Below are 23,783 nucleotides of genomic sequence, written 5' to 3'. Positions count from 1 at the left end.
AGCAGGTCTCAATAAGTATCATCTGAGAGTGAGTGAATAAGGGATATGAGACTAAAATGACAGATTACACCTAAAAAAAAAAAAAAAAAAGAAATCAGGGACTAGGTAAATAAGTAAATAAAAATGAAAATTAAATTCTGATCTGATATATTAGTAATTTTTAATTCAATGCATCTTATTGCTTTCAGTTGTAAAATCATAACAGATGTGAAGAATGGGTTCATATCATTTATGGCACATAGATTTTTGTTCATTAATATGCATAGCTAAAATAGCATGAACATGAGCTAGCATGCTCCTTCTCAAAATGCTGGTGAAAGTATTATAACTTACGCATTAAATATACTGAGCAGGTCATTCTTTATGGTTACTTTAGTAATCAATTAGAGTTGCATATATTCAGATATATTTCTAGCTAAAGATCTGAATATGTGACAAGGTCTATTAATCATAATTGTTCTAGCGTCACTTAACATAAATGAATTTTAAAATAAAACCTTGTGAGAATCAGTGATTCAAAACTAAAATCATCACGAAAATCTAAAACTCCTGTAACTGAAGGAATAAAATCTTCACCGTATCACGTCTCTGCTATGAATTTGGAAGGTCTTGAGTGCCCTCTACAGGATAGTTAGATAACTTTCACAGACTGATGTTTACTTTTCCCAAACAGGCAGTTTCTAGAACACAAAAATAACGTACTGGGGTTTTATTTTTTTAAATGATTACATATGCACTAAGTAAAATTTTTGAAAGAAAAAATCATCCATAATATTGTCATTCATAGATAACCACTATTAACTATTTCCGTATATAATCTTGGTTATATGTACACATACACATACATTTTTATTGTATTTGTTTTCCCTTAACAACATACCATAATCATAAACATTTTGCCATCACTGATTTTGGCATGCTGATGATTTTTTAATATTTTAATGGATTTTCCAAAACTGTGCTTTAATGACAAATCACTATTTCTCATCATCAGAATTTCTCAGTGAAAAGTGACCCCCACAGCAAAATTTAAAAAAAAAAAAAAAGGAAAGAAGGTGAATTTAAATAAAGCAAAACAAAACTCAGTAACCACACAAGGGTGGGTTCATAACCAATAAAATCAGGATGTACATGACTCTTCAGACCAGAAATACCTTAGAGATATTCTGAATAGTTTCCCACATTGAGGATATAAGGTGGTTTTAGAAATTAAATTAGGTATTTGAGATTATTATCCAAACTATCAAATCTGGGGTTTCAGGCCAAGAACAACACTGTTATTGCAGTAAGGTTAAAGTAGTATTGCATTTAAGTTAGTTAGATAAGTGCCTTGGTTTCTATTTTACTTGTTCATGATCTTACTACTCTTTTTTTTTTTTTTTTTTAATTTATACAGAAAAGAGGTTTATTTAGTTTACAGCTCCGAACTCTGGAAAGTCCACGATTGGGCAGCTACATCATATGAAAGCCTCGTGCTGCTTCACAGTATGGCAGAAAAGTGGAAGGCCATGGGAGTATGTGTGTAAAGGGCAAAACTCAAGGGGTGGCCCTGCCTTATAACCACCCACGCTAGTGTTAACTAACCCAGTCTCTTGAGAAGGTGACATGAATCCCTCTTAATGACCTAATCACCTCTTACAGGCCCCACCTCCCAATACTGCCACACTGGGGACCAAATTTCTAGCACATGAATTCTGGAGGACACGCGAGGTAGATTAGAGCCTTGTCTCAGAATGATCAAACTTTAATGTACATCAGAATCACCTGGAGGACTTGTTTAAACCAGATGACTGGGCCCACACCCAGAGTGTCTGAGTTGCTATTTGCATTTCTTTTTTTATTTTTATTTTTATTTTTTATTTTTTTTGAGACAGGGTCTTGTTCTGTAGCCTAGGCTGGAGTGCAGTAGTGCTATCATGAGGCTTATTGCAGCCTGGACCTCCTGGGCTCAAGCAATCCTCCCACTGTAGCCTCCTGCGTAGCTGAGAGTACAGGTGCACACCACCACACCTAGCTAATTTTTATGTGTTCGGTAGAGATGGGTTTTCACCATGTTGCCAGGGACAGTCACAAACTCCTGAGCTCAAAGAATCCACTCACCTTGGCCTCCCAAAGTGCTGGGATTACAGCAGTGAACCACCTCACCTGACTCACAGTTTGTATTTCTAACAAGTTTCTAAGTGATGCTAATGCTGCTGGTCTAGGGGTTGGGATAGGGAATGGGAAGCACGCCTTGGTAACTAATGATCTAGACCTGCTCTTCCATTATGGTGGTCACTAGCCAAATGTGGTTACGGATCACTTCAAAGGCGGGTAGGGAGACTAGGGAACTGAATTTTTAATATTATTTCATTTTAATTAATTTAAACACCATGATCTTACTATTCTTAAAGGTAGTTTACACTTTAGAAAATAAAGGCATATTTGACACACTAAGTGCCTGTCAAAATCAGAGGTGACTTCATTTTCCAAACTAGGCCTGATTTTGTTTTTTTTATTTTTTAAAATAAAGCAATGATGCACATCTTTAAGGATGCCAAATAGATTAGGCATTCTTAACACTCCATTTGAAAACAATCTTTAAAAACATTATGATACTGACACACTAGTTTAGCTTCTTTGCATATGGGGTTAATTCTTTTTCATTTGTCCAAGATAATGTAGTCATTATACTTTTCAGAAAATATTAACACAAAGGACTTTGCCTATATCCAAACAAATGTTTCAAAGTGGAAAGAGGTTTTGATCTTCCTTTTTAACCAGAGCAGAAATTACTGGCAGAGGCAACATCCTATCACAAAATGTGAAGACCTTATCCAAGATTAGTTGAACAGCAAGATCCTCTTTATTCCATGATAACAATAAGAAGTCAAGGTTGTCTGAATTTTGAAAGAGATTTTTCACAAACTTTGCAAGTAGTATATGTTTCATTTGGTTGCAGTACTGTGAAACTCATCTTTTTGAGAAGGCTGTACCCAGATCTCAGTGGAAATTAAGAACAAGAGTAAACAGTCACAATTTATTTTCATCTCTCACCTGAGATTATTTTAAGGAGGGAGGCGCCAAGAATTGAGATGTTTATTATACGTACAGGTGATGCAGCAGGGTTTCAAGACTGAAAAAGATTTGACCACAGGTATCTAAGAGAAATCTACTCTGTGACTATTAATATAAATTTAAAACTCTGAACTGATTTACAGCATTTCTGAAACCAAATGTGTGGGTTTGCCTCACACCAACCAGTTCTCCTACTCTCTGGACACCAAGTGGATCTCTTACAATTCAATTCTGATTCTAATACTCCACAGTTAGAGTCAGACTCCACAGGTTTAATGCCTCGGTCCCAGAAGACTGCATTCAATTCTGATGCCATTCACAAGCACTGGGTTCCCGGGTTACCCACACCTCTGTCCAATTTAGCTTCAAATCAGCGGTTCCCACAAACCTCCCTCTAGGTTCGACAATTTGCTGGAATGTCTCACAGAATTCAAGAAAACAGTCTACTTACTACTACTGGTTTATACAACTCAGGAGCAGCCAGATGAAAGAGACACATAGGGCAAAGTATGGCAGGGAGGTGTGGGGGTGCAAAGCTTTCATGCGCTCTCCAGGCATGCCACCGTTCCAACATCTTGATGTGTTCACCAGCCCAGAAAGTCTTTGAACTTTAGGGGGTTTTACGGAAGTTTCATCACATAGGCACGATGGATTATTAACTCAATCTACAGTCTTTCTCTGCTTTCTGGAGGTTGGGGTGGGGAGTGTGAAAGTTTCAGGCTTCTAATCAAGGTGTGGTCTTTTGGCAACCAGCCCCATCCTGAAGTCATCTAGATGCTCACCAGAATCACTGCATTAAAACGAGAGATTCTGCTATTACCCAAGAAATTCCAAGGGATTTAAGAGCTCTGTGTCAGGAATGAGGGACAAAAAGCACATATATATTTATTATGCCACAGAAGTAGATGACTAGGGATTTTTTTCTGAGACATAAAATATTCTCCCTTTTGACTATGAAGACAAGTAAAATGTAGATGACTAGAAGCTGTTTGTTTTGAGAAGATTTTATTGATAACAAGCACATCAATACAGACAATAAGAGTTTTAGCATTTGCAGGTTGTGATTATTCTTTACTTCACTATGTATTTGGGCCATTGAGCAACCGTCATTCTGATCTTTGGCTAACAATTTACCTAAAACATATGTACCTACAAAAATTAATGCAATATAACTCCATTAGCATGTATTAAAGGAAAGCAGACCTTGTAAGTGGGAGGATATTATCATGAGCCTATAGACATTAGTACATCGCATGGCTATCAGCATTTATGGAATGAAACACATCATTCCATTGTCCAAGAAGGTAAGAAAAATAAATTTGACAGACACTTAAGCTGATGAAATTGAAGCATTCTGGACAATATTCTAACCCCACATTCTGTAAAAAGAGAACAGTAATCTATGGGATTACTTGATGTTTCTAAAAACAGCTTGATGTTTCTAAAAACAAGTCTAACACCTCACTTTCTTATTTGATAGGCTGCAAAATCAAAAAATGATAAATATAGAGATATAGACTAAAGGCTAAACAATTAGACAAATATTAAATGAATAAATGATGGTGTCACCCCACAAAGTGCTGATTAAAGACTTGATTCATCCTACAGGAATATTACCAGGGAAGTCTTACAGGGCTCTGTCTTTGTCTCTGCCAGTCCACATTTGTCTCAATCAAGGGAATGATGATAAAAGGCATGTTTTTCAAATTTGCAGATAACATGAAACTAAGAGGTTGAACAAATCAGGATCCAGAAACAAAAATGGGCCAGGCACAGTGGCTCATGACTGTAATCCCAACACCTTGGGAGGCTAAGACAGGTGGATCACCTGAGATCAGGAGTTCAAGACCACACTGGTCAATGTGGAGAAAGCCCATCTCTACTAAAAATATAAAAATTAGCTGGGCTAATATTTTTTATGGTGTTATGCACTTGTAATCCCAGCTACTCGGGAGGCTAAGGTGGGAGAATCGCTTGAACCTGGGAAGTGGAGGTTGCAATAAGCCAAGATTGTGCCACTGCACTCCAGCCTGGGCCACAGAGTGAAACTCCATCTCACAAAGCAAAAACTCAATAGGCTAAAATAGTGAGTCAAATTGAATTAGATAAAATTATCAAACTTGTTAGATACAATTAAATGGGAACAATATTAGTTCTTATGTGTGAGTCCAAAAGAAAGTAAAAACCATTTGATTATGGAAAAAGCTAATTTGAACTTGTTCTACTTTAATGGAAGACCAGTGACTAGACTTTGCTAGCCAGTCACTCCAAGCAGGTCATGACTTGGGCAGGCATGGGAGAATCTCATCCACATGGGACCAGAAAAATGGTAGAGGAGGTCAGAATAGGGTTGTATAGAGGCTCAACCCCAGCTGGATAGCCCAGATGAATGTCTATCACATGCAGTTCAAACTGGCAGGCAACTTCATCTTGAGAAATTACAGGTAGATAGCCAATTTAAAGGTCAGGAAGGGCCACAATCAGGGTCAGGGGATATAATGGTGGCAGCAGAATTCCTACCAGTGGGAAATTTAGAAGGCGTTGGACATATTCCAAATAAATAAAGCTTGGAAGGAGATCTTGGCCATTGCACTAGAGCCCCATTGGTGTCAAAGGTTCAGCCATATAGCCAACAAGCATTATAGGCAAAATGTCTACATCTACAAATTACTCGAGGGTCTTAAACAGATTATTGACTCCAAAATACATAAAGAATACTACAATACTAAAATTAGTATAATATTATGTTAACAAATAAGCTGCAATTAAATGTTTTATAGTGATATGTAAATTATGTTTAACATGAAATGTGAATATACTTTAATGTATTTAATATAATGCCCGGAGTCTAAAAGCCTTTAAATGGGTATGGTCTAGTGTAGACAATAAGTAGTGGACTAGGCAGTGTAAACAGTCAGATATGAAGAAACAGGGCTCTAGAAAAGTCACTCTGGGTATTTACATATTGTCCAAACGTAGAAAATGCCAGGGTCCAAATGAAGTAGGGAGAAGCCTGAGTATCCTGACCTTGTTTTAGGTGTGTTAGGTCCTAGATCTGGTTGGAAATAATGGGGCTTTCCAGAGAATGCTTAAGAAATCAGAAAACGTGGTTGGACTCTAAGATAGCAAATCCGGGGATATGTCCGAATCTACTGCTACTTAATTCCTATGTCAATCAAGAGTGGCTCCATAACAAAGGCAGAATTAACCTTGGGGCAGGTCTGTGCAATAGAGAAACAAGACAGATAACCCAAAAAGAGGTAAAAGACACAAGGTAGACATGGCTACAGCTAAGTTTAGGACTGCGTACCTCATGGGACATGTAAGCAAACTAAAAACTGTGAGTAGAAAAAATTTCCTAAGACTGAGCATATCCTGTGAAGGACCAGAGCCTGGAGAATAAAAGAAAGGGAACATGAAAAGTGTTCTCAAAGATGGGAGGTGTTATTATGTTAAAAACAAAGAAACAACAAAAAAAGGATTGGGTTGGTTTTCTATTAGCACAGGGGTGAGCAAGGATGTCGTGGTGGATACTCTCCAAGAAGATGAATTTTTACTTATGATAGAACATGTTTTCTACTGATTATTATCAGAAACACACTCACCCATCCAAACCCAAAGAATGGACTTAGAGTTATGAAGAACAGTGAAAGTGAGACTTTTTAAAAATGGCTTTGCAAGATTGGGTGTTTTGTGGAAAGGCACACTTGGGGAAGTCACAACAGGTAATTTATCTCTTACACACAAATTCCTCACTGGTTGAGTACTATGGGGTTACAATTTTCCTGGACATCGCCTAAGTTTCACTATCCCCTTATAAGGTTATCCCCGTCCCCTTCCCCACTTAAGATTTGATTTCTCAATAATGAAACTCTCTTCCCTTTTATAGACTGACCCTTCCTCTACATTCTGTTCTGTTATTGTGACCTTCTAGGTGAATGAGCCATGAGGTTTGTTTCATTTGCAAGCAGGCTGCCAGTGCTTAGATTTTTCATGCCTTGAAAATGGACCATTGAAAATGTTTTCTCACAATTATCTAAAAACCTAATTAACTACTGAGCAAACAGTGATATGGCTATCTGTAAGCAGTGGATGACCACTCAAACAGTGGGTTGTCAGGAATCAAACATTAAACGGGTTGTTGCATTTTGCCTTTAACTGTGAGAATGTTTTAAAAATCTGGCTTCCATAGTTTATTTGCTGCTTCTTGGGATGTCATGGAGATACAAAGTTCCATGGGAAAGGAACCCAAAGTAGCCTTTTGAGTAATTGTTACACAGATCTGGAGCCACTGGAAAAATTAAACCCAGTTGACTGTCTTATCTGAAGCTAAGATGCACAATTCCAAATATCCATTAACTCTGTAATATAAAGGATCTACACTGCTACAACAGCAGAGCTATTGATAAATTCCTAATATGTCTCCTCTCATGTGGGAAGAGTAAGAGGAATTAGGGAGTGGAAGACCACTATGCTTATTTCAGTAGGTTATTTTCTAACAATAGTTGAAATGCTGATTTTGAGTGTAATTTAGGACACTTTAATTAGGTGCAACTGATGTAAACAGGAAGGAAACATATTGGCTCCTGTAAGGACCAGGCATTCTCCACTCAACATTCTTGTTTGCAAGCAGCTAAAAGAGAAAAAGAAATTATCTTTCCTCCAACTATTGAAGAAAAATAACCTAGGTTTCTTTGAGACTGGATCAATTTGGATTACATGCCTATTGACAAGCAACTGATTTGGCCAGGGGACTGCTATGAGATAATTGTTTTAGACCTGGATTGCTGCCTAACCCTGAGCCAATCACCATATTTTAATGATTGGCCTAAGCCAATCAAGATCCACACCATGAAATTTGAGACTGGGTTACAACTGCTCCACGACAAGACATAAACTTACTTCTACCCACCCATGGATTAGAAACTTAAATGTCTGTATTAGCTGAAACACATTTATGTACAGCACTAGACCATTCCCCTAGCTCTATTAAGCACAGTGGGGAGGAATTTTTATTTTCAAATTAGAAAATGCATCCAAAATAGAATGTTTCAAGTATCAAAAGAATACTAACATCCCAGATACTTCTACAATTGTACTAACTCCATGCATCTTTATCCACTGACATCAACTTAATTTTATCTGTACTTTCTGCACCACTAAGAAGTCCCCAGGGACTGAAAGGAAATTTCAAGAGCTCCTGTATAGTTATTGTTGCTAGGAAACATCATCCTTGGTATCCAAGTGTTCAGCTCTGAGACACAGTGTGAAGTCACTAGTTCATAAAGGAAAACCTTTGGTAAAATAGGTTGTTTAGGTGTGAGTAAATTGATGTTCTCGCTCTGTGGCAAAATGTTCTTGTGTAACCTTTGAAATAATAGTGTATTTCAAAGCCAGTATTCTTTCCTTTGGATCTAAGTGCCATTATTGCTCCCATGAGAACTCAAGCTTCTACTTGGAGAGGAGTAAGCCAGCCAGGCACAGTGGCTCAGGCCTCTAATCCCAGCACTTTGGGAGGCCGAGGCGGGGGTGATCATGAGCTGAAGAGTTCGAGACCAGCCTGGCCAACACGGTGAAACCCCATCTCCACTAAGAATACAAAAATTAGCCAGGTGTGGTGTCACGTGCTTGTAATCCCAGCTACTCGGGAGGCTGAGGCAGGAGAATCACTTGAACATGGGAGGTGGAGGTTGCAGTGAGCCAAGATCACCCCACTGTACTCCAGCCTGGGCAAAAGAGCAACACTCTGTCTCAAAGAAAAAAAAGAAAAAAAAGGAGTGAGCATTCTTTTTTTCCCCCAAATCATCTGTAATTATCTCAATGCCTTGAACACTAAGCCTAATGGGTTTTAGTTAAACAAAGTGTGTGTGTGAGCTTGGAAATAAAGACCCAGACCACTGACTGGATAAATTGTTGAATATTATTAAAATCTGCATTGATCAGTAGTCCTAGTCCAGCTTTTTTATTTTGTGCGGTATTGACGTGCTCTGCTGCTCTTCAGAAGTTGGGAGATAATGTGAGGTACTGTTTTGACTCACCCTTCTCCCCACCTCGACCGCAAACGGCAAACCATCATTGACTCTCAGATAACTGGTGCTTACATGTTTCTCACCTAGGATCTTATAATTCAAAGACCAGCTTGAGGTTGTAATCCATCACTTCTGTCACCTTAGTTAACTCAGTAAGCCTAAAATTAATACACAGCTTTTTCCATTTCCTTTGTGCCCAGACTTACCTGTAAGGCCTCTGTGAACAGAATTGTCTTCATCAGGGAGTACATCAGGCTCAAGAATATACCAAATAGGTCCCTTTATCAGGTTACCAGTTTGGGACCATAAACTCAAAACTCTAAGCAGCAAACAACATTAACGTATTTATTCAAAAATATGTATTGAAACTTTACTATATAGACAGAATCTGTTCTAGGCATCAGGAATTTTTTAAATGAATAAAAGAAGGCCCTTTTCTTCAAAGAGCTTATAATATAATGAAGAATAGAGAAGACAAAGGGTAGAGATAAACCAAAGCTATAGAAACAGTTGAAATATTCTGCATTGTATGTTCAATACTATGTAATTGACAGGATCCTATCTGGGAAGCAGAAACCACTAAAAGTTTTTCAAAAAGGGTATTTAATAGAGACTTTGTTACAAAGGTTGGAAGGGCTTAAAAAAAAAAAGCCAAAGGGAGAAGGAGAAAAGAGTACTAAATGAGCAGATGTCAGAGGCTGCCAACACGCTTGCAGTAGAACACAAGTTTGAATCTGATGTGATCCTATGAGAGGCATTGTCCTAGCTGTTTGTGGAATTGCCAAAAGAAAGGTGACTTCTTCAATTGCCCTGGTAGCAGTGGCCAGAAACTGAGGTGCTACCAACCTGCAAGAGCCAGGAGCAGGAAGTTTCTTTCTCCCTTCCACCTTTTTTTTTTTTTTTTTTTTAATTTATTTTTTATTTTTTGAGATGGAGTCTTACTCAGTCACCAGGCTGGAGTGCAGTGGCACAATCTCGGCTCACTGCAACCTCCACCTCCCAGGTTCAAGTGATTCTCCTGCCTCAGCCTCTTGAGTAGCTGGGACTATGGGTGCGCATCACCATGCCCAGCTAATTTTTGTGTTTTTATGGAGACAGGGTTTCACCATGATGGCCAGGATGATCTCCATCTGTTGACCTCATAGATCCGATCACCTCAGCCTCCCAAAGTGTTGGGATTACAGGCGTGAGCCACTGCGCCCAGCCTCTCCCTTCCATCTTCTAATCTTCAGCTAGCTCTTCCTAGGGGAAGCATCTAACATGAAGCCAGTGAAGCAGGAAGCCCAGCCCCAGCAGTACAGAGTAGAGTATAGAAAATGAGTATGCAGCATAGAAATATCAAGTGAATGACTGGCATGGGTTACAACAGAGGTTTTGATGAAAAGCTCTGGTAATCACAATACTGGAGCAAATACTTCTTCCCTAGAAGAGAAAGAAGGATGTCAATCCAGTGTCTGTTGCACACAGCAGAAGTCCATCTAGCTAGTTTAGCATGTATGCTGACCTCCTTTGAGAAAGCTAACTACATCTCCCAGATTCTCTTGAAACTGAGGTGACTCTAATTTAGTTTTCTGGATTAGGTGGAGTCAAGTCACGTCAGAGGCAGTGTTTGAAGCATCCGTTTTGCTGGTGCAGGTCATACCTCATGGATGGTTCTGGAACCAAGAATTCTGGTTTTAGCTTTCTGTGATCCTGGAGTCAATGTGGTTGCTGTAGCTACCTGATTAGCAGCTTTCTGATTGTGGTGATCAGTCCCTTTGAAGGGCCAATCTGCACTGTGGTTCTGGGAGTCATTGCTAGTGGCTCAGCCTAGAACCTATTACTTCAGTCTTTTGATTGCAAGCAAAAATGATGATAATCAGTCCTTGACCTCAAGAATCTCAGAGCATAGTGGGGGAAAGACAGACAAGCCTGGTAAAATTCAACATGGTTCTATGCTTTTTTCGAGGCATGTGTATAATGGGAGTTTATAAAAGTCAATTAGGAGCAGGAAGGACTGTGACCAGTGGCCATAGGAGTCTACCTACAGCTCTCCCTACACTCAATCCTGATTACCTAATTACCTTACTCTTCTTGGCCCAGTTTTTTCTTTGCATACTGAAATTGTTGAGGATTTTGTAGTGTTTGTATGGATTCAACTTTGCCAAAGTTCAGTTTTCTCGCTAAAATTGAGTTGCTTATTGAGTAAATTTCATGAAGTAATCACAATTTCCCATTGACATCATCCAACCTTTATATTATTCCTTTTATACAGTACTCACCCTATATGTTACTCCTTCTGCCAGGCAGGCCTGCTCTACCCATCTGGTCAAATCCTCTGAGAAGTTTAACTCCCTTGGGTCAATAGTTTGCTTAGACTGCTATTAGACCATGAGATCCTGAAAAGTAAGGCCATACCTAACCTACTGCATATCCTTCCTGCCTAGGATAGTGTTTGATGCATAGTAGGCACTACAAGTAGGTGTATTGCAATGCCAAGTATATTTTCCATTGATTTGCTTGCCAGCTTAGAGAATTAGGTATGTTTGATGCCGTCCCTAAGAACTAGGTATTGTTCTGTGCTTCATCAGGGATCCTGATGGATATCTAGAAAGATAAGAGACTGAATCCAGAGAAGTTGTCTGTGGCAAAGAAGAATCAGCAAAGACCTCATGTTAGAGCGCTCAGAAAGGAAGAGTAAGCACACCAGGGTCACTGATGGGTGACTCTGAAGCTAACATGGAAGCTGTGTTCTGTCAGCCCTGTTTTTGCTGCCTACTTGATAATGGGCCACCCAGGATCACAAACTAATAACAGGCATAACGAAGTCAAAAGCTATTGGCAAATCCAGACTTTAACTGGGACAAGAGCAAAGGTTCCTATTTAGGCTTTGATCTATAAATAGTATCTCTCTCCACAGAGTCTCTAGATACTGGTTTACAACTCCCTCCTTAACAAACGTTCAGTGTAAATATTCTATGTTGCTAACTAAAAGCAAAACCATGTGCAGTCTAGTTCAGAACAGGTCATTCATTTGTGAAATGTGAGGCACTTAACGGGAGCCTAACTGAATGAAAGACCGCCCCAGCCCCATATAAAGGTGAGCAAAGGATATTTAGATATGCTACTAAAATCCATGCCTAGGTAAGTCAGACAAGAAGAGAGCTTTAAATTTGGACTGTATTATCTTGGCTCCTTAAAGGATTTTTAAAAACTAAATTTTACTTATTTTGGTTCCATCTATCTTTATGAAAAAGTTCACCTTTCACGCCATCTTCCTGAATGGATTTTGCTGAGGCATTTTTCATCACATTAAAAAAACAAAAAAAAAAAGTCCATGGGAGAAATTTCTCTCAGGCTTGGCATCAGCATTTCCCCTTCTTCCAAACCATTGGTTTGTTTTTATCTCATGGGCATCGTGAATTCTTTAACTTATCTGATTTTTGTGTTACTTGATAGAAAAGCAATTTTTTTGTCTCTGAGGAGAGACAGGTCTAGGTGGTGCTGGCAGCTCATTTCCTCCTCCTCGGAAGTGAGCAGACTCAGCAGATCTGAGTTAACTCAACAGACACAGAAGCTGATCTCAGTAGCTGAGTTCCTAAGGCTACCCCATGCAATCCTATAAAAATGTGACATGTACAGCACTGCAAGGCAGGGTTCCTTTCTACTAGAACATTGGCCACAGGGCACCCAGGCTACCTGATGAGCCTAAGCCATGGGATAATGAGAATTTGGGAAACAATTGGTAATCCACTACCTCTCTGTGTTAGTTTGTTCTCACACTGCTATAAAGAACTACCTGAGAGTATTTAATTTATGAAGAAAAGAGGTTTAATTGACTCACAGTTACACAGGCTGAACAAAGGCTTGGAGGCCTCAGGAAACTTACAATCATGGCAGAAGGTGAAGTGGTAGCAAGTACATCTTACCATGGTGCAACAGGGGAAAGCGAGAGAGAGAAAAAGGGGAAGTGCCACACACACTTAAACCATCAGATCCCATTCGAACTCACTCACATGAGAACAGCAAGGGGAAAATCCACATCCATGATCCAATCACCTCTCACCAGGCCCCTCCTCCCTCCAGGCGATTACAATTCGGGATGAGATTTGGATGGAGACACAGAGCCAAACCATATCACTCCCTACTCATAAAATTTTTTCTTAATAAACCCCATTCTAGGTCTTCTGGAGGTGTGTATTGGAATTCTCATTGCCCACATGTAGAAAATACATAGGATGCTAAGATTTCCTTCTTTGTAATTTAATTTTTTGATTGTTAATTTACTCACATGATTCAAAACTCAAAAAATATTAAAAGTTTAGAGTGAAAATTTTTCTTTCATCCTTATCATCCATCTTCCTAGTCTCCCCCCAAAAATTGTTAGTACCTTGTTATCTGTCCCTCCAGAGTTTTTTCATACACATACAAGTATATGTAAATATGTTTCTGCTTTTCCCAGATTTTTTCCTCGCATATTAGCATGTTGCAACATTATTGTTCTGAACTTTGATTTTTTTAATTAAAATGAATTTTGAGAGTTTTTAAATAATATATATATATGAGAACTTCCTTGTTCTTCTTTCTGGCTTTATAATAGTGCATTAATGTGCTAAAATTTATAATTTACTTAACCACTCTTCTATTGTATTAGTCTGTTTCACGCTGCTGATAAAGACATATCCAAGACTGGGCAATTTACAAAAGAAAGAGGTTTAATTGGACTTACAGTTCCACGTGGCCAGGAAAGCCTCACAACCATGGCAGAAGGCAAGGAGGAGCAAATCACATCTTACATGGATGGCAGCAGATGAAGAGAGAGAGAATGAGAGCCAAGGCAAATGGGTTTCCCCTTATCAAACCATCAGATCTCATGAGACTTACTCACTGTCAGGAGAACAGTATGGGGGAAACCATCCCTGTTATTTGGTTATCTCCCACCAGGTCCCTCCCAACACGAAGGAATTATGGGAGTACAATTCAAGATGAGATTTGGGTGGGAACACAGAGCCAAACCATATCAGGGGACATTTATGTTGTTTCAAATATTTTGCTATTACAACAGTATTTTAATGAATAATCCTGTATGCACATTCTTCACAATTGTGCAATTCAGTCTATAAAACAAATTTCTAGAAGGAAATTGCTAGAAATTTCTTTAATGATTAATTTCTAGAAATTTTGATAGTTATATTCTCTAGACAGATCTACAATTTATTTAAGATTTACAATAGTTCATGGCATGAAAGAGTGATCCAAACTACTTTTTCCAGTAATTCCTCAGCAATGATTTCTTAAAATAAGAGTTGCTTGTTGAAAGGGTATATACATTAATACTTTTGATAGCTGAAGCAAACTGCATTCCATTTGGGTTATAACAAATTACATCCACATCAGCAACATGAGAGTAGCTGCATCGCCACATGCAGAGCAAAATATGTTATCGCTTTGTGGATTTTTTCCAAGTTATAAGTCAAAAAGGAGTATCTTGATACAGTTTTAATTTTAATTTGCATTTCTCTGATTATAATTGAGTTTGAGCATTTTTATTTTCAGTGAACTCTCCATTCATATCCTTTTACTATACTCTCATTAAGTTTTTTGTCATTTTCTTTTTTGTTGTTTGTAGAAGTTTTTTTTTATATATTAAGAACATTAATCCTTGGCATAAATATGAACTGCAATTATTTTTTGTCTCTTATTTGCTTTTGATTCTGTTTATAGATTTTTGTTGCCACACTTTTTTAAGGTAGCTGAATGTTTTAAATTTTTATGACTTATGAATTCTTTGTTAGACTTAGAAAGGCCTCATCCATGTCAGTAGTATAAAATAATTCTCCCATGTTTTCTTGCAGTATAAGCGTAGTTATATTTTCTAGATAGATCTACAATTTATTTGAGATTTACAATAGTTTATGACATGAAATAGGGGTCCAAACTGTTGTTTCAAGTAATTCCTCAGCCAGCATGATTTATTAAACTATCTTTTTCCCAATAATTTGAGGTACCACTTTTATCATATTCTAAATTTTCCTATGTATTTGGCACTAGTTCTGAATTTTTTATTGTAACCCACAAATCTTTCTTTCAAGTCCAGCACTGGGATCACACTGTTGTAATTATTGAGGTTGTATAATGTTTTACTACCTGGTAGAGCTAGTTGCCCCTTATTTCTACTTTTTTATTTTTCTTTTTTGAGACAGAGTCTCACTCTATTGCCCAGGCTGCAGTGCAGTGGTGCAATCTTGACTCACTGCAACCTCCACCTCCCAGGTTCAAGTGATTCTCCTCCCCCAGCCTCCTGAGTAACTGGAATTACAGGTATCTGCCTCCACACCCAGCTAACTTTTTTTGTATTTTTAGTAGAGACAGGGTTTCACCATGTTGGCCAGGCTGGTTTCAAACTCCTAATCTCAAGTGATCTACCCACCTCGGCCTCCCAAAGTGCTAGGATTACAGGCGTGAGCCAACACACCCAGCCTATTTCTACTATTTTTTCAGAGTTTTCTTGGGTTTATTTTAACTTTCAATTCATCTAGTCTAGTTCCCAAAACAAAAATCCTATCGGCATTATGAGGCAATCATATTAAATTGTGAAACTTATGATGCTGAGTTTTCCTTTCAAAAATTTGCTATGCCTTTTATTTGTTCAAGGCTTCTTTCGTGCCCTTCAAATTTATTTTAAATGTTGCTTCATATGTGTTTTGCATATTTCTGACCAAATTTATTACTGGATAATTTTGTCTGTATTTTTAAGTGGTCCTTTTCATCTATTATGTTATGTTATTGTTTTATATATTAAAGTTATCAATTTCTGTATAGTAATTTTATACCCCATTACCCTACCAAATTCTTATTGTTTGTAATAGCTCTTCAGTTAATTCTTTGGGGTTCACTGAATATTCAATTGCATAATTTGCAAATCCTGATAGTTTAACCAGCAGCTTTCCAACTCTGTACCTCAACTTTCTTTCTGTTGTCTAATGTACTGGTTAGTATTTCCAGAACAATGTTAAATATTAGCAATGGTAGTAAACACTCTCATCTTCTCCGTAACTGTCATGGGATTGTTTTCTGTTCCCACACTAAAAATGATGCTGGTTTGGGACCAGGAAAGATATATCTTTCCATGTTAAGGAAATATCTTCTCTCTCTCTCTCTCTCGCTCACACACACACACACACACACAGAGAGAGAGAGAGAGAGAGAGAGAGAGAGAGAGAGAGAGAGAGAGAGACGGAGTCTCGCACTGTCACGCAGGCTGGAGTGCAGTGCAGTGGCATGATCTCCGCTCACTGCAACCTCCGCCTCCGGGATATAAGTGATTCTCCTGCCTCAGCCTCCCGAGTAGCTGGGATTACAAGCGCCCTCCACCATGCCCTGGTAAATTTTTGTTTGTTTGTTTGTTTGTTTTTGAGACAGGAGTCTCGCACTGTGACCCCAGCTGGAGTGCCGTGGTGCTATCTCGGCTCACTGCAAGCTCCACCTCCTGGGTTTACGCCATTCTCCTGTCTCAGCCTCCCCAGTAGCTGGGACTATAGACGTCCACCACCACGCCTGGCTAATTTTTTGTATTTTTAGTAGAGACAGGGTTTCACCATGTTAGGTAGGATGGTCTCCATCTCCTGACCTCGTGATCCGCCCACGTTAGCCTCCCAAAGTGCTGAGATTACAGGCGAGAGCCACAGAGCCTGGCCCTTTCTCATATTTATTGAATAATGTTGTTTGCTTTGTTAAAAGAGAGAACTGGTGTTGAAAGTTATCAAATGCCATTTTAGTATCTGTATAAATAATCATATGTTTTTTTCTCCTTAGATTTGTTATTATAATGAAGCATATTATTAGATTTTCTAATATTAAACTTAGAATAAACAATATTGATTATGCTTTATTATTTAAAGTACTGCTGGATTTTGTTTGCTAATATGTTCTGCTTACTTTATGAAAATAATTTAGAAATTTTCATTCTTAGCCTATGCTTTGGAGCTGTTTAAGTAGCAATAGAATTATCAGTTCTTAAATATCTGTTTGTTTGTAGGGATGAAATCAAGCTGTTTTGATTTTCTGTGCCTCCTGATTTGGGCTTTAAAAAAATGCTTTCTTCTGAGAAAATTACCCATGTCATCCACATTTTCAAATTAATTTGCATGGAATTGATTAGTCATGATTCTTTACAGTTCCTCTGTTTCTAAGGTGGATTTCCTTATCTGTCCTGATTCATCTGTTTGATTAGAGTCTTCCATAGAAGTTTCCTCATGCAGGTACCTAGATGATATGTCCTCTGAATCTGTATATATCTTCTCTGGAAAGAAGTGGTATTTTGGCAGGGAGTAGTACTTTTGGGTCTCAGAGTTGCTGTCCTATATGCCTATATTCTAGATGCTCTGTGGATGTCATTCTATAATCTTTTCTTTCCAGCATTGTGTATAAGAAGTTCAATACTTTTTCCTTTGAAAACACCTTGTACTTTCTGTCTGGAAGATTGTAAGACTATTATTACACCCTTGGAGTTTAGGAATGACATTGGGATGACCTGATATAGTGATCTTGCCAATCTGCAAAATAATTTATTTAGTAAGCTCTGGGGAATTTCTGCTTTCTTTTTGTTTGTTATGGCTCCTTGTCTATATAACACCCTTCTTTCAGGAATGCCCACTATTCATATATTAGATCTCCTAGATGAGTCGTTCAAAATTTTTATAGTTTCTTCATGCTTTCCAAATATCTATAAAATTGTCTTCCAAGCCACAAATTCTGGCCTCATTGGTGGCCATCTTCTCTTCAATTTATCTAAGACATTTTGTATATTAAAAAAAAAAAAAAAAAATTGAGTTTTAGAATAAAAGTTGCCTGTGCTGTAATCAGATATCTGTAAGTGTTCCTATATTTTTACCAAGAGTGAGGAATGGAGAGTTCAAGCTATTATTTGCTTCCTCCTCAGTTCTTTTCACTAGGTGATACCTAATCTAGTTTTCCACTTGTTTTCCTTCTCTAGGGCTACTGGGTTTCTTATATGCATTGTTGTTTTTTCTTGCATATTCTTTGGGGTTTGGACCCAGCTGCCAGGTCACCTTAAAAGGAACAAAGTTCTAGATGGAAAGCATGATGAGCTCCAGTCAAGTTGTCATCCCCTGCTGATGTACCAGGAGGTAGTCTCCTCTCTCTCTCTCTCTCTCTCTCTCTCTCTCTCTCTCTCTCTCTCATTCAGTGATCCAACCTGCCTTTTCTTCTCTCTGTTTTTTTCAGTAACTTTAGAGGTTTTTACTTACGTGGATGAATTATATAGTGGTGAAGTCTGGGTTATTGATGTATCCATTACCCAAATAGTGTACCTTGTACCTAATAGGTGATTTTTTAATCCCTTACCCTCCTCCCAGCCTCCCCACTTCTGAGTCTTTCAACATTCCTTACACCACTGTGTATGCCTTTGCCTACCCGTAGCTTAGCTCTCACTTATAAATGAGAACATGCAATATTTGGTTTTCTGTTCCTGAGTGGCTTCATCTAGGATAATGGCCTCCCCAGCTCCATCCAAGTTGCTGCAAAATACATTCTTTTTTTTTTTTTTTTTTTTTTTGAGACTGAGTCTCCCTGTGTTGCCCAGGCTGGAGTGCAGTGGTGTGATCTCCACTCACTGCAAGCTCCACCTTCCGGGTTCACATCATTATGGCTGAGTAGTATCCCATGGTGTATATATATGCCACAATTTCCTTATGCATTCATTAGTTGGTGGGCACTTAGGTTGGTTCCATATCTTTGCAATTGTAAATTGTGTTTTGATAAACATATGAATGCAGTCTTTTATATATAATGACTTCTTTTCCTTTGAGTAGATACCCAGCAGTGGGATTGCTAAATCGAATTGCATTTTTAAAAAGTCAAAAAACAACAGATGTTGTGAAAGGGAAACGTTTATGCTCTGTTGGTAGCAATGTAAATTAGCACAATATCTATGGAAAACAGTATGGCGATTTCTCAACCCACCTTTTTAACTTTCCCACATCCCCTTAAAGGGCTGAGATGACAAGTTTCTCCAGACAATCACACAGGTGGTAATACCCTTCCTTCTTTAGTAGGCTCAACAGCCCCTTCACCCAGCTATCTTCTTGGATCCCACTGTTCTAATCCCCACCCGAGGACTCCATGCCACCAGTCCCTAGGTTCTCTCTAGTGGCTGAGGGGGGAAAGAAAATCCCATGATGCCATTGTCCACTGGATCCAGACAGGACTGAGAACTCACATTCCCCAGATACTACTTCCTGCTGGGCTTAGGAGAGGTAACTCATGGTTGAATTGGAATTGGAAAGGAAGAAGTCTGGGTTGAATTTAAGCTGTCATATTGTCACTAACCATTTCAACTAAGACAGGAGTTTTGTATTCTAAACTCCATGAATGGGATCCATGATGTCCTGAAATTGCCATCGAATCCTATCTATCTATCTATCTATCTATCTATCTATCTATCTATCTATCTATATTTTTCTGTGGATTTTATTGGCAGGTTTTAATCAAATTCTCAAGGAGATCTTTAGAATCAGTCTTACAGAATCATATCCAAACTTGATAAAATCCCCAATATGCCAATTAGTCCGCTGTAGATAATATTCTAAGTCCAATAGTAAAGAGGGTCTCAGTCTTTCAAACACTGGTGATTATATCTGGAAGTCAGTTAAAAGCAGTAAAATTAAGATAGCTTTGTTTTCCTTTTTAAAAGCGGGAAGGGGAGTGGGGAAGAATAGCTTAAAATTTCTTACATTCTGTCAAGGACAAGTTGATGGTGACCCTTTAGAACCTGGCATTCAACTTCTAAATATCAAATATATTATTTTCTATCTCTTGAAAAGGTATTACTGGCTTTAATCAAAAGTAGGTCAGCATGATGTCCACTACAAAGAGCTGATGTGGTTACCTTTGAAACACTAGCCCCAGCAATTCTAATGGAAAAAAGATTTTATGCTTTTTTATTTGAGGTGAACCTAAATAGAAAATAAATTTAGAAAGATCTTTGTCTCTAGCTGGTAGAGAAAAATGTGGTCGTAAAATATGCCTTAAATTATTTTTAGATTTTTAAAATATATCCGTACATTCTTTTATGTAAGTTACTCTTTTTTATATATACTTTAAGTTCTAGGGTACACGTGCACAACGTGCAGGTTTGTGACCTGTGTATACACGTGCCATGTTGGTGTGCTGCACCCATCAACTCAGCAAGTTACTCTTATACACAAGGATAACTCAGCTAGAACACTGCCAGGTGGGAGCAGAGTGGGAAGAGGAAGAGATTAGGCCATCAGCGTAGGGCCTTCATGCTGAAGGCCTGAGGACAGACCCTTCTACTACAATCTACAGTTCCCTACACGTTCCCCTTAAATTAACTAAAGTGCACTCTCATAAGTATAAAGATATAAAAGCATTATCAAGAATTTATGTAGTCCTAAGACTTTTACCCATATATTAGCTATAATAATATTAGCTATAACCAAAGGATATGAATAAAAGCTTGCCAAATTTTCTAAAAGAAATATGCAGTTTTTAATGTCTTAATCATGTAATGGCTATATATAAACTTAGTCTTTCATTATACTTCATCTCTTCACACTATCTGTTATCCTTTTAACAAATATGTGCTCAATTATTATTACTTGTTGTGCAATTGTTGTTGTTAAGTAGCACATAGCCAAAGCCATGTCCAGGTACCTAGAATTCAGCCATCCCCCAATTTAACCAAGGAATGCACATTAGTAGATACAATAAGAACAAATTTGCATCGGTGACTTTAGCTATCACAAAATGATCCAGAGCTTAAGTCCACTAAAGCCAGATGCACCCATTCTTTAGATGCAGCTACTACCAAATCATCAGAAATAGCACTCCACATGAGACCTGCATACCACCCTAATTTAAAGCAATGCCACCTTACCACCTTTTTGCTGGGAATTTTTCCTCTAGCTCCCAGGTGGTATTCAAAATGATTTCCTAAGCTTTATTTAACTGTGCTGTTTATTGGTTTCAGATGGCTATACCACTGATGACATAGAGTTTTACTGGAATGGAGGAGAGGGGGCAGTAACTGGTGTTAATAAAATCGAACTTCCTCAATTTTCAATTGTTGACTACAAGATGGTGTCTAAGAAGGTGGAGTTCACAACAGGTGAGGTTGTTTCCCCAAAAGGTACTAGAAGTGCTGTGAAAGGAAGAAGATGGTTCCAACCAAATGATGGTCTGATTACTTGTCTTTCGTTTCTCAACTCAGGAGCATATCCACGACTGTCACTAAGTTTTCGTCTAAAGAGAAACATTGGTTACTTCATTTTGCAAACCTACATGCCTTCTACACTGATTACAATTCTGTCCTGGGTGTCTTTTTGGATCAACTATGATGCATCTGCAGCCAGAGTCGCACTAGGTAATACATTCTCAGCACTGCAGAGAGCTAACAGGTTTTATTTTCCAACAAATAACCAGTATCAGGAATTAGAGGGAAGGGCTCTCTTATAGCAAGCCAAAGAATTAGATCATCATAAGAGTCCCTGAATATAAAACATCTAAATGTAAGCATGTCTACAATAAATATTCTACAATGTACCATCTTTTTAGCATTTTACCAAAACAAACAAACAAAAATCTTGGACTATATCTAGCACTACTTAAGTGTCTCATGGAATATATTTTAAATTCTCATTACGCTAATTTTACTAACTTTGGGATGACTCCTTTTTAATCCCTGCTTTTAACAGTAAAGAACATACACAATGCACTATTTACAAATGAATTTGGAGAAAGCTAAACCTTGTGACTAACAGCAAGCTGTCAATTGCTGAGAAATACTATCCTTTGAATACTAACTAAAATTAAATCGTATTAAGCTGAGTCTCCTTTAAATGGAGCTTATTACACTTGAATAACGCACAGACAATTCATCAACTATATTAATAATCTGTGGTCAAGACAGAATAAAAATGATTTCCTTCTTGGGGGAACAAAATTTAGAACTAATCCTGCCATGGTTAATTAATTGCTGAAAGCTGACGGGCTATGTTTGAGACTTTAAAGCATTCCTTGGAAGGTTAGGATGTGTAAGGTCTGTCTGGTGAATCTGGGGATGTGCAAGTCTGTGTCACTATTTGATCCTACAGCCATTTCAGTTATTTCTTTCTGGGGCGAATTCTCTCTCACACACACACACTCACACACATAACATTTCTGGCTAAGCTAACATATTTCATCTCTTCATTTCGGAGACTATTAAGCTGGACTAGATGATCAGCATACCTGTTCACAGCTATGCTAATTGCCATCACTACAGCTTACTTGTAATGACTGAATACATGAAACTCACAAAGTCAAGTGTTTGCAGCACTTTATCAATCTTTGAACAACCTAAGATTAAAGAAAGCAAACAAATAATAGTATCACACATATGTATCTGCATATATTATTTGAACATGAGTATTGTTATGTCTACATACTACACTTAAGAAAAAAAACAGTGGATGATGTCCACAGCAGAGAATAATAACTAGTAAGTTCATGAATTGTGGTTTTCTTTACTCTTCTATCCTCAAAGCTAATACTATTTTAATTAGAGATATTAGAGATGTTAGTATATAAAGGTGCTTGTTTAAGCTATTCTTTGGACTGTAAAACTTGAGATATTTTAAAACATATAATTTAAAATGGCATTCATTTACTAACACTTTCTGCTTAAAAATGTAAAACAAGGAGTAGAAGCAGAAATGCAACTGGTGAATTTGTAAGTGACTCATTCATTTCTGTGAAGCACATTAGCTAGAGTTATATCAGGTGAAATTTAAAGATTTTTTTAAAGAAATAAGAAAGACCACTCATTATAGCATTTTATATCAGTCCAGCACATTAGAATTTATTACTGATCTGAACCACTTTAATTTTTTGTATAGCAGTCCTGACCTCCTGCTTTATCTGTTCTTCTAAAAGTTGAATAGTCAAATCCGGGATTATACATCTAGAATAATCTGATTGGCAAATGAATGCGAAACTATTTTTTCCTTCATTTCATTTTGCTACCTCCCATTCCCTTTGGAAGTTTTCCTTTGTCTTTACTATCTATTCCATACTTTCTGACTTTATTTTTAAGAGCCTCTATCAAATTTTAGAGTTTACCTTTTCATCTCATTGCTTATTTTAAATGCTATTGTGTAACATTTCTGTGCTCTTTTGATCCTCGCTGGGTGGCCTAAAATAAAATAACTAATCTCAGATTTTCTGTTTACCCAGTTATAAAATGAGAATAATATACACTCCTTATCATTTTCAGGCTGTTATGACAGCCATATAGGATAATTTATAACTGTAATTATTTAAAACTGTACAACACTATACAAAGGTATAATATTAGTATTGGAGAACAAATATCTACACTAGATTCTGACTTCTTTTTCACTTCTTGCTTTTCGCAGTTATCACTTCATCATCACCATCATCAACACGAAATATATTATACAGCTAGCAAACATTATACTATTAAGAATGCTATATTTAACAAAGTAAATAAAACAAAATCTGTCCTTTATGAGCTTATAGTCTTAAACTTCTTTAACAAATCCAAGTTCAAACTTTTAAGAAGTTGTTTTCTGACATCAGGGAACTAATTCATGCTAGGTTCTGGAACCAAGAAAATAGATAATATTTGAAATATCAAAGTAACAAGATAATAGTAAATGTAAAATATACATAAAT

At 37.7% G+C, this 23,783-nt stretch overlaps 1 protein-coding gene across 3 annotated transcripts in view; it reads left to right on the top strand.

The window, feature by feature from the left end:
- GABRB1 (gamma-aminobutyric acid type A receptor subunit beta1) overlaps positions 1–23,783 on the top strand; it is a 404,468-nt gene that overhangs the window by 360,845 nt on the left and 19,840 nt on the right. For all 3 annotated transcript variants that reach the window (XM_017872652.1, XM_017872654.1, XM_017872653.1), the window contains 2 exons: positions 21,079–21,216; positions 21,319–21,471. In XM_017872652.1, coding sequence (XP_017728141.1) covers positions 21,079–21,216; positions 21,319–21,471 — 291 coding nt within the window. The remainder of the gene's footprint in view (positions 1–21,078; positions 21,217–21,318; positions 21,472–23,783) is intronic.

The sequence above is a fragment of the Rhinopithecus bieti genome, unplaced genomic scaffold, assembly GCF_001698545.2.
Source record: "Rhinopithecus bieti isolate Rb0 unplaced genomic scaffold, ASM169854v2 scaffold_7167, whole genome shotgun sequence".
Lineage (NCBI taxonomy): Eukaryota > Metazoa > Chordata > Mammalia > Primates > Cercopithecidae > Rhinopithecus > Rhinopithecus bieti.
The sequence above is the reverse complement of the archived record's forward strand: the minus strand, read 5'-3'. Positions and strand labels throughout refer to the sequence as shown.